This window comes from Pelodiscus sinensis, chromosome 2, assembly GCF_052426305.1.
Source record: "Pelodiscus sinensis isolate ZL-2025 chromosome 2, ASM5242630v1, whole genome shotgun sequence".
NCBI classification, from domain to species: domain Eukaryota; kingdom Metazoa; phylum Chordata; order Testudines; family Trionychidae; genus Pelodiscus; species Pelodiscus sinensis.
Window position 1 is genome coordinate 24,819,439 of NC_143053.1, and position 11,689 is coordinate 24,831,127.

The following is an 11,689-nucleotide window of genomic DNA, read 5'->3' on the forward strand; positions in this document are numbered from 1 at the left end:
AGTGCAGCAGGGGAGGTTTAGATTGGACATTAGGAAAAAATTCCTAACTGTCAGGGTGGTCAAATATTGGAATAAATTGCCAAGGGAGGTGGTGGAATCTCCCTCTCTGGAGATATTTAAGAACAGGTTAGATAGACATCTGTCAGGGATGGTGTAGACGGAGCTTGATCCTGCCTTGAGGGCGGGGGGCTGGACTCGATGACCTCTCGAGGTCCCTTCCAGTCCTATTATTCTATGATTCTATGATTCTATGATTCTATACAGGTTGGACCTCCCTGGTCCAGCACCTGGGGACCTGCCAGACCATGGATATTGCTGCACCAGGGAATCCCAGTTAACAGAGGTTCAGCCTTATAAATATTAAGGGAGAAAAAGTGAAATGCTGCCCTGTGAATCAACACATTTGACAAGTACAATAAGAAAATTCAAGCTAATAGTAGTAACAGAAGAGCCCTTGACCTGTTCGTAAATACATGTTCTTCAACATGGAGGGGCTCCATCATGCTGGCTGCAGTCCAAGAACAGGACCCAGGGAGTTATCTGTGTTTAGTGTTCCTCTCAGAGGCAGAAAAAAAAAGTTGTAAAGAAAGAGGAAGTAGATGAAGAATTTAGTGAGATACACAGTCAGGTTAACCAGGGCATGATTCCCCCTAAATTGTGGGGGGAAGTACAACCATTGGCAGGTTGGACTCAGGCTGTCAAACTACAGGGAAGGTCTTCCACAGCCATTAGTAATTTGTGTCACTGCACGTGAGTTCTCTGCTGTTTGGTTACTAAATTCAATCAATGCTGACTTATTAGAGGGTTGTCGCTATTAACCAAATTTGAACTTGAGAGAGTGCCATTCACTCGATGTATAAACACAATTAAAATTCCTATCAATTACTGGCTACTGATTAACTGGCTATTGATTGTTGTCAAATTGATTATCTACATCCTTAAAGCAAAGGAGTGGGAGATCACAGGGAGCAATCCTCTTAGCAGAGGAAGGGGAGGTACAATATACCTTTGCTCTGTTCCTCACACAATTCATTGAGCCCCATGAGCACCTACGTAGGGAAGGATTTAATGCTCTTCCCAAAGAAGGGATGGGAAGAGCAAGAAACAACGCTACTTGGGTATCTCCCACACAGCTTTGGCTCCCCTTCTTTGTTGTCAATGGGACAGGAGAATCCAGGCCTTATATTTGGATTTGAAGGCATCTTTCCAGTGATTTGAATATAATGGGATCAATTCTGACCAGTGATATTACAAACCTGAAACATGTCATGCTGGTGTATTTCCAGGTGCTAGATCCAGGTAGAACTGATTACATCAGATACAAGAGCACTCTCTTCTTTGATGATCCCAGATTGTCCTTTGTCCAGAGAACTGACTGAGCAATAAGCACATTGGTGATGGAAAAAGCTTATTAAAGTACCAGGATGACAATATGAACTACTAGGAGTGGTTTATAATAAGATTACATTTGCATAGCACAGTGCTGATTTGTTATTTTTATTAAAATACATTGTAATATCCTTTTGTAAGGTGAGCTTACATTTACTGCCTGTTTGTTTGTTTTTTACAGCCCCAACAGAGATATCTCCATAAACACCACCAGCCTCTAAAGCTTCTGTCCTGCCAAGTGATATAAAAGTGAACTTACTTCGTGAAAAGCCTAAGAAATGGCACTGCCAGAAGGTGACCATGGAAAATTGAAAGATTAACTGAAATACAACCATTCAGTCAAGATGCATTCTGGAAAGTCCTGGTTTGCTGTGGAATTAAAATGTGGTGCATAAAAATACAGTGCTAATTTGTTCACAGTGGTCATTGATAGACCATTAGCTGGAAAATTGTTTCCAGTTTTCATCACTGTGCATAACTTTGAGTTCCCTTTAGGGGAGTATCTGTGCCCTTCACTAGAAGTCCTGTTTTAGCATGGCAACTACTGGATTATTTTAGTATGTATGCAGATGGCATGGTGATGTTTTAGACAAAAAAATTACAGCAGTTCTCCAGTCTGAGTAGAAATGGTCACAATAATGCATCCCCAATAGGAATGTAAATGTCTTGTATATGTTAGTTATGCAGTCTAATGGTATTATGTTTAATTATATGTGATCTCCACACTGAAAAGTTAGCACGTTCTATTCATGTCAGGAAAGGTCTTTTCCTTATTTCAATACTAAAATATATTTCAGTACCTACACTGAGATAATATCTAAAATAGTCCATACTGGCATATATTCACAGATTCATGGGAGATTGCATAGATAGATTTCTTCATGGCAAGTGTGCCACTAGACTTATTTCATTGAGACTTACTGAACAGCTATCATGGAAGTAGCTAGGAATAGAGGAGGCTGAAGGGGTACTTGGACATTGTATCTACTATCTTCTGCCCCCATCAATAAACCAATCACTCCGCATTTCTGTTGTTCCAATATGAGTTTCCCTTGAAATTTTAAAGGAAAAGATCCCTTCTCATTGTGCCCTTGGCTTTGATCTTCATGAGAAACTGGAGAAATTCTAATTCTGCTAATCACTGTTTTTGTGGGCTGGGGAATCACAGCTTGCAGAGTCCAAACCAAAACTCTGGAAGATAATAAAGAATAAGAGGTGGACTAGATGCTCCCTCTGTGTATGGCCCCTTGAAGTGGACAGACACATCTGTTAACATTTTAACCCAAAACATTTGTTTTTAATCTGAACTGGGGTTAAGGTAATGGGTACTAATAACCCTTTGGGCATTCTGTAGCAGGCTCAAGACTGTTGCATTCAAACTGAGCATTGTTATTTGTTGTCCAGTGTCTAAGTGGTGGACACCATGGGTTGTGTCACAGCTGGCTGTGGTACAATTTTCATCCACAGGGACTATGGGGAAGTACTTTTCTTCCCAGCCCTTACATTTGGGGCCTATCAGCAGCATCACAAGGGATCAGCCTGGTTGTTCCTGCAATTACTAAATCAAAGATGGCAGTTTGGGTATCCACGGAACATTTTTCTCTCCAGCCTAATGGACCAATTTTTAGTCTATCTAACCAGGGGAACCAATGGCCATGCCGGGCCCCAGGCAGTCGGGGCGGGGCTGGCTCCGTGCTGTTGGAAGGGGCAAGGCCTTAAGAGGGAGGGGCGGGACTGGTGCAATCAGTCTTCAGAGCCACCAGGAGCACATCATGCCACCTCCCCCAGACCTTAGAGCTGCCCAGAACACATTGCATGATGCTCCAGGGACAATTTAAAGGGCCCAGGCCCCTGCACTACCATTGCCACAGTGTTGGCCAGAAGTCCCAGGCTCTTTAGAAACACCAGATCCTAGGGTAGTTCCCTCCTTTCTCTCCCCCCCCCCCCCCCCCCCCCCCCCCGTCAGTGGGCCTGCATCTGCCAAAGCTGCAGTGGGCCATCTATGGTGAAGATTGAGGTACCAGTGGTGGAGAGAAAATGAATCCTAATGTGATTACAGTAAGACCAAGGGGTATTTTTGAGGAAGTTCATTTATTACACTTTTAGAAGCTCTTCTATACCCTACCAGTGACTGTAAGATCAACCAGAATGCCAGTGCAGCCAAAGTGTACATTTTTGCCTTTTTCAGATGGGTGTAGATTTATGGCAGAACTTTTCACCCGGTCTCTGGTATGTGAACAGTATATATACTCTTTGGTTAGGTACAAAAATATTCAGGCTCGGCATGTTGGATACTATATAATATCAATTCAGAGCTCAGTAATACTTAATTATGGTCAAGATTTTCAAGTGTCTAGTGATTATTGGGTGCTTAACTTGACACCTGACAGGAACCTGATTGTAAAAAAATGCGGAAAAGGTTACTCAAATTAGGTACTGTAAACTTTCAGGCATCCAGAATAAAAAATCACTCTTGAAAATCATGGCCTTCAATTTAGTTTAGTTAGAAAAACTCAAATACATGCATAAGAATATCCTCCAAGTGCAACGTTGCTAGAGCTCTACTTTAGCAGAATGCACATTTTAGAATTGCCCATAGTATTGCAAACTGACTTTTTTTTTTTTAAGAAATTGGTCACATATGTTGCAAAATGTCATTAAAAGTTTTTGCCCTTTCTTATTCTGTTTCTGAATGAATTCTAGGAACTGAGACCTGTCATTTTCTTAGGTCACTTATATTACTATTGCTGTTTAAAAAGTTTTGGTTTGCTTAAAACAAAAGAAACAGATATTTATATGTTAAGGATCCTCTTTTATTATAGTCAGGTTTACAACATAGTGATACATTTAGAATAATTCAAATGATAAGGTTAAGATTGTCACAGATCATGGTACTACATAGGTGTGAGAGAAAAACGTGGGTTCAGTTAACAATCAGTAAAATGTTTTTATATCAATGTTAGTTGTAAACGTCTGCTAGTACATGGGCATGAACTTAGATATCTGAACTAATCCTCTTAAAACTGTTTGTTTTAAATTATTCCTGGGGTTTAATTAGTAAGATCTTGGAATATAGTGTTAATGACACTGAGAAATGTGAACATAAAGGCCAAGTGGAGTTTCTCAGAGATTTCAGGGAGCTGCAGCTTAACACTATGCTTGAAACTTATTTAGGCCTCAGTCCTACAAAGACCTATGCATGTGAAAGACAGCAAGCTTAATAATTGTCCTACTCACGTGTGTAAGTGTCTGCAGGAGCAAGGCCATAAGGAGCTTACTGTATGTTTGATTTGTATTTAACTAGTCACCATGTTTAATCACTGTTACTCTCTGAAAGTAGGCCATGCTTCCTCAGGGATATTTATGGAATTATTATACATCCACTAAAATATTGTCTGAATCCCAACACATTCCTCTGAAAAGTATGTAATATAAATAAGGGGAGGAAAGGGGTTACTTTATTGTGAATGGAGTTGAATACTGTGTTGTGAGAGAGGCTATAGAAAGCTTTCATGTTTTTATGCTGAACACTTTATTAATAGCAGACCCCTCTACTTTCGCCTGAGTCCCAAGAATAGATCCACGGAAAGAATGCTCTGTCTGTAGTCATAATTAATTTATAACAAGGGTGCCAACACTAAGCCAACATGAAAGGGAAGGAATAAGTTAATTCCTGCAAAAAGGAAGTGAATTTAAATATGATCATAGCCATTAATTCTGTGCAAAATCAGAATAGCAGACAAATGCCATTGTAGTAGAATATCACTTCTCATTCAGCCCTATGGTGGGGAAAGGAGAAGGAGGGAGAGAGAGAGAGAGTGTGTGCAAGAGAGAGAATGTGTTATTAACTTAATAATGTGGGTGGGTAGATAGGCAAATACATATGTCAGTATCATCATTAAATTTACCACTGTGACACTGCAATTGAGCTATCATAGACTTGATTACTACCTCTAAAGTACGGGTAAACAATAATAGTAACACTATCAGAATACTCCTGTCTCAGCCCTCTGTCCTACAGCCTTGCTCCCGTAAATGTCCAGTTGCCTGCTACCCTTACTCAAATGTGGGGCCATGTGAATAAGGGCTGCAGCATCAGGCCTTCACTAAGGAGTTTTCACACAGACCAAGCCATCTTAGCTACTGCAGATAAGACATCGTCTTAAACTAGGAAGGTAGACGAATCACCAGCCTACATAGGAAATATACTACAGATGAAAATATGTTATGTACTTTTTATTCCCTATTTTTAGCTATATTCCTTGCTCTGTCTGAATCTATCTCACAATTGATTTGTTAAGAAAGATACAGTCTTACAGGCAAGAAGCTTGCAAAAGCACTATTAGCTCTTCGGTTTTGCCAATCCATCTGTATCCAAGTGCATTAGCAAATTCATTCTTTGCACAATTTTTCTATTTTTTTAAGAGTAATTTTGCAACTATACAACTAGGCTTAAAGCAGCTGCATACTATTTTAAAGAGAGGCTCACCTTTGAAGTGACACAATTCTATATTCTGCAAGGACTGTGGGGCAGATCCATAGCTGGCATAAAACAGCAAAGATTCATTGACATCATTGGCGCTTCACTGATTTATGCCAACTGTTGATGCCACCCCATTTTGCTGGTTTTTTCTTACAGTTTCAAAAACACCAGATAGATCAATTATTAAAAAAATACTAACACTTGAAAAAATAAAATCTTGCTGTTTTTACCTCTGTCCTCTTATAGCAAATAGTATCTTTGCAAACTCAGACTTAATGAAAGTCCTCAATACCTGGCTGTAGTACAATTGGCTCTCATCTCTAGACTATGATCAATATAAGATTTTACTTTAAAAAAGAAAAGGTCCCTGTTGTTTAATTAGGGTTTATAGAGTCAAAGAAGCAAGACTGCTGTTGGCATTACCTACAGTAAACTTCAGGAAAGATGTTTTGAGTACAAAACATCCCAATACATAACAAATGGAAACATGGGGAACTTGTCAACAATGAGTACAAATCCAGACGATTGATAAGGGAAGCTAAAGATATAAATGAAAAATCTTTGGTCAGTAGTGATAAGAAGGAATTATTTAAATATATAATGATTCATTGAAATCTTAGCAAATTATAGGTCTAGTACTTGCCAAATATGTTAAAGTAACCAATCCAGATGCAGGAAAGGCATAAGTATTCAACAACTATTTCTGTTCTGTAGTTAAAAAGAAGCAGTGTATTCAGATATTATAGTGCTAATGAAATACTTTCTATTCTATCAGTTACTAGGGAGAATAACAAACAGCAGCTATTAAAGATAAACCTTTTACATGTGTGGGACTAGATGACTTATACCCAAGAGTATTTAAAAAATTGACTGTGGAGCTCTTTTAATCATTAGTGTTATGTTTTTGTTTTTAAACAAATTATAGAACACTGGGTAAGTTTGAGACGTGGAAAAGGGCTAGTTTAGTGTCTGTATTTAGAAAGGGTAAATTAGATGTCCTGGGAAATTGTAGGTTGGATATCATAACTTCTATATTGGGTAAAATCATAATTCGGTGGATGTGAGATGCAGTTAGCAAAGAATTAAAAAATGTTTGCACAATTATCTCTGATCAATGTGGTTTTATACAAAATGAGCTTGTCAAACTTATCATTTTTCTGAAATGACAAGTTGGGTTGACAAAAGTCACTGTGTTAGCATTATATACATAGATTTGTGTAGGTTATTTGACTTAGTCTTGCATTGTATGCAATATAATTGTAACTGTGTCAGTCCTAAGACATTAAAGAGATAAGAGATGTGAATCCTGGCCAAAAAAAAACAGGGGGAGCATGTGACTCTGCATCTCTGCCTAGTATTGCCGTGGGAAGATACAGAACCAGGTACTCGGTGAGTGGGTCCATCCTGCGGGGCCCAGCCAGGCATTGAGGGAGGAGAGTTCTGCACAAGGAGAATGAATTGGTCATTCACCCCTCATATGAGGTAGGGGTGTGTGAGGGGGTCCGTGTGTGTGTATCACTCCTCTCCGTGTGATCCCTCAAGTCTTAAAGATAAAGTACAAAAAAAGAATCCAGCTACATTGTATTTCTTTTTATGGGGGTCAGTCAAGTCAACGTAATGTTAATTTGAATGTTTGTACTGCATAAAAGGTGTTCTGTATTCAGCATAGGCAAATATGGTCACCCTATCCAAAATGGTATTTAAAAAGAACAAGTCTGTGTTTTTCCACAGTTAATACCTGGGAGCCAAATCATGCACTCAGATCATTGGCTTCTGCAAGAGTTTTGCCTGACTCAGGAGTACGAATGGCAAAAGTTGGCACTGGATTGGTAAAGCGGTTTAGAAAAGGAATGCTCTTTGCCAGTACATTCTGAATATTTTTATTTTGGAAAAAGTTTGAAATTTTTGTTTAAAAATGAAACTTATTTTAAAAAATATGTGGGTTTTTTTCATTGATATATTTTATTGTTTAGGGAGCACTCCTGATGTTATTAAATAATAGTAATGACTACTCACATGTCATATTATGAGTCAAAATCTATATTTTTACTTTTAAAATTAAGCTCTGCTGCTATTCAGTACTGACTAAAACATCTTTTCTTCAGTGTCTCTTGTTTGTGTTAAACTGAAGCAGTGTGACACTTTGACCAAGAAGATAAGCACTCCGTGTCCGAATGAGATGAGCAGATGTTTTTCAATAGCCTTGTGTTAGTCCTGAATCATTTTTCTAGGCTATTGTAAAAAGCTTCTCCCCTAATTTTTAAAATAATATTGTGACTTTTTTAACTTGACATGTCATGTTGTGCACTACTACTACTGATTTGTTGAGACACTTTTATTTATGTTAATATAAAACTGAAAAATTTAAATTTTTGTTTTGAAATTTACATTTTCAAAAGGATTTCTTTTCATTTAGAAAATGATGTTTTCTCTTGGAAATGTGCATATAGCGGCAAGTTCACAAAAAATGGGATTAATAAAAATGGCATTTTCTGATGGGAAATTGTTTTGACTAAAATTTTCTAACCAGATTTAGCAATAAACACTCCACTTAGTAGCAAGCTTTTACATGATTAACCCCTAATAGTAGATCATTTTGAATTTTGATGCTTTAAAAATAAGTAATAGAGCACTCAGTTTCTGATACAAGTGTCACAAAACAATTGATGGGAATATTATAAGCAGAATACCTGCCTTTTACAAGTCTTCAGTATTCTCGGGGGGGAAACACAGAATATATGTTATTAAGAATAGACAATAAAAAACACTCAGCCAAAGAAAAAAAGTAATGTGTTTACATTTAACAACCAGAAGGTGATGTAGGCAGACTGGTGTTGACAATTTTACCCAAAAAGCAGGCTAAAACTGAGAACCTAGACTAAAAAAGTATAGATCTTTTGGATTTTTGCTGTAATCCAACATAAAATCCTAAAGAAATTAGTTTGGGAAATTACTCCGTAAAGAACGCTAACGCACGAGAGACAGCCATGGAATGAATTTCATGCAGCCACTAGCTTATGTTTGTGATAGCTTATAAGCATCTTCAGTATTCTGAACAACCTTGCAGCCTGCAAAGGAGAGCTGTCCTTAAAAGGCATGTTTGAGGTCATAGTTTGGACAAAGAAAGAAGCTGATGTTGCAGATGGCTGTATAATGACAGCTTCTGCTCTAAAAGCAGGATTTTGAGCATTATTATACAACATCCAGGCTTAGCTTGAGAATGAGATGTAAAGCTTCTTTCTGATTTTTAAGTGAAGAATATGCACCAAATATATCTACAAAAATTCCACTGTGCCACTGTTGTTGCATCTCTAATCATATTATTTCTATTAAACACTAGCAGTGGATTCCTCTATTTAACATCATTAGCCATCAAATTAAATAGCTATACACCAATTTTTAGCAAAAGGAGATCGATACTGTAGCAAAACTGCATTTGAGCAATAAAGAACTGTGTAGAGAAAAATATTGATCCACCAAGTTGAAGGCTTTGGGGGTTGGTTTGTTTGTAGCGTGCATTTATACATCCATGGAGGCTCTCCCTTATTGAGCCTGGCTCTGATCTCAAGATTAGTTCAGATGGAGGGATGTTTAGATTCCTCTTATTTTACTACCTGATCCTCATTTGCTGTATCCAGTAGCCTCTGTTTCTTTGTTATTCCTCTGAGAAGGATGGAAGAAAGATCTGAGTGACCTCCGCTAAGATCTGAGTGACCTCCATGCCATAAGTGTATGATCTCCCAACCAGTGCTGAAAATCCTGTTTCAAGAGGTACTCATTTATAACCCTTCTCCCACCTGCAAATAGGCTTCGGCTCCACTGACCCAGTTAAGAGAGAGAGAGGGAGACTCTTGTGCCATGCTTAGATCTCAGTCCTGAGAGACGTGAATGGAAGTTGAGGGCATTGAGCACTTTGCATAATCTAGATCGTAACAGTCTCAATCCCCTGATTGCAAAAGGCCATTGAAAATCTGAAACTGACAAATAGAGGGCCACCGAGAACAGGTTAACTTTACTCTTTTGATAAATTATTACTGTATATTGGGCTCAACTCAAAATTAAGATGAAATGCACAGCACAATATCAGACATGTAGCAATTGACTATGCTCCTTCTAAGATAGGACATAATCTAATAAGTATGGCTCCTCTTATTTTACTAGAAAAAAAAATGCTGCAAGTAAAAAGACTTATCTACCTTTTCATGGAATTTCAGAATCAGGAAACAAAAAGCCAACCAATCATCCAATACTAAGATTTCACACACCCAAATAATTGGCATTGTATAATTCTAGCATTTATTTCTTCCAGTGCTGAAATATGTCTGATTCCGCTTTCAATGGAAAGATGCCTGTTAACTTCAGAAAGCATTGCTTCTGGCCACTTAATCCTTTTGAGATTCTAGGCATGTAGGTCCAGATTTTTAAAAGTTGATTTTTTTGCACTCTCAAAAAATGTGAAAGCAATTGTTTGTAGGTAAAAATGAAGCATGTAGAAATGAACTATCCTATCACTCCTGTAAACTAAACAAGGTAAGCCAAAATCAGTACAGCTGTGCTCCTGTAAACTCACTTGTGCAGACATGGCCTTTGGCTGCTGTCATGGCTTCATTTGCACTCACAAATAATGGATGCAAATTTCAAACACAGAAAGGTAGGTCAGTTTAGATTGCTTTGGAAATCAGTGGCCAGATCTATAACAGAGTAATTTACCTGATGCAGAAATTATTGAATGAAGTTCTATGCCCAGTCTTTTGCTGGAGGTCAGAGTTGATGATCATAACAGTCCCTTCTAGCCTTGAAATCTATGAATCCTCAGTTGGTATAAATCACTATAGCTCCATTGATTTCAATGCCAATTTGTACCAGTTGAGGATTTGGCTTTAGGCTTCTAATCTCCTCTTAAGTATATACATGGCTGACAATCTAGAAAATGCTAGCACACTAAGGGCTCATGAGTTGTTTTACTCATAGGTCACAGTAAAAAGCACTTCCTCCCAGCATGCCCAGCGCTAAACTTTTTAAAGACCGAGCCAAATAAGGTGGCATAATCAAGTGTGTGCCTTTTTGTTAGACGTACACTGTTTCTTCCCAGGCACTCAAGGGGTTAGTCTGTGGAGCAGTTCTTTCTTTTTTTCCCTCTCTCAAAACACAGGAATTATTGTACAATCTAATTTTGAGTGCATTAAGTGGCTGTCACCATTAATTCCACTTTATTGTTTTTATATTTACTTTTTAATTTCTATTTTCCAAAGTTAACAAAAAATAAAAATAAAAAAATCGTTTTATTCATGAAATTAATATTATTATCAAGATTTTGGTATCTTAGGGCATGATATCTGGATGCTTTGGAAATCTGCTTTATCATTTTGAATATTGGACAATTTTGTACTCTGCATTGTTTGACTTAATTTGTGCATGGCAACGTAATTAAAATATGGAATTTGTATTAAAGTGTAAAAGTGTTTTGTTTGATGTAAACAAATCCAAAGTTTGATACTGCTTGCGTTGAAGCCAAGGAAACAAAAAAATAAAGAGTGAGCAGAATCAAAACCTTACTAATGAAACTGATCACACTAACTTGATTTAAAAACAGAGGGGAAAAACCAGATTGTGATTTAACAATAAATCCCAGCAAAATGTGTATTTCATCTGGCATTTCCCCTATCACTAATTTTGTAGAAGAAAAATAAAAATAAAAGGCCACGTTTTCATAGATCTACATTAGTTATATGCAAAAGACAGTAAATACCATTAGGAAGGTAAGAGTAGTGGATTAGTCAACTACTCACTTCCCCCCCTTGCTTTCTTTCTATCTGA

General features: G+C 37.8%; 1 protein-coding gene across 4 annotated transcripts in view; it reads left to right on the forward strand.

The window, feature by feature from the left end:
- SAMD12 (sterile alpha motif domain containing 12) overlaps window positions 1-11,317 on the forward strand; it is a 240,620-nt gene extending 229,303 nt beyond the window's left edge. For all 4 annotated transcript variants that reach the window (XR_016348684.1, XR_016348685.1, XR_016348686.1 and 1 more), the window contains one exon: window positions 1,571-11,317. Coding sequence is in view for 1 of the 4 variants with exons in the window: in XM_075920192.2 (XP_075776307.1) it covers window positions 1,571-1,593 (23 nt within the window). In the remaining 3 variants the exon portion in view is untranslated. The remainder of the gene's footprint in view (window positions 1-1,570) is intronic.
- The last annotated feature ends 372 nt before the right edge of the window (window positions 11,318-11,689 follow it).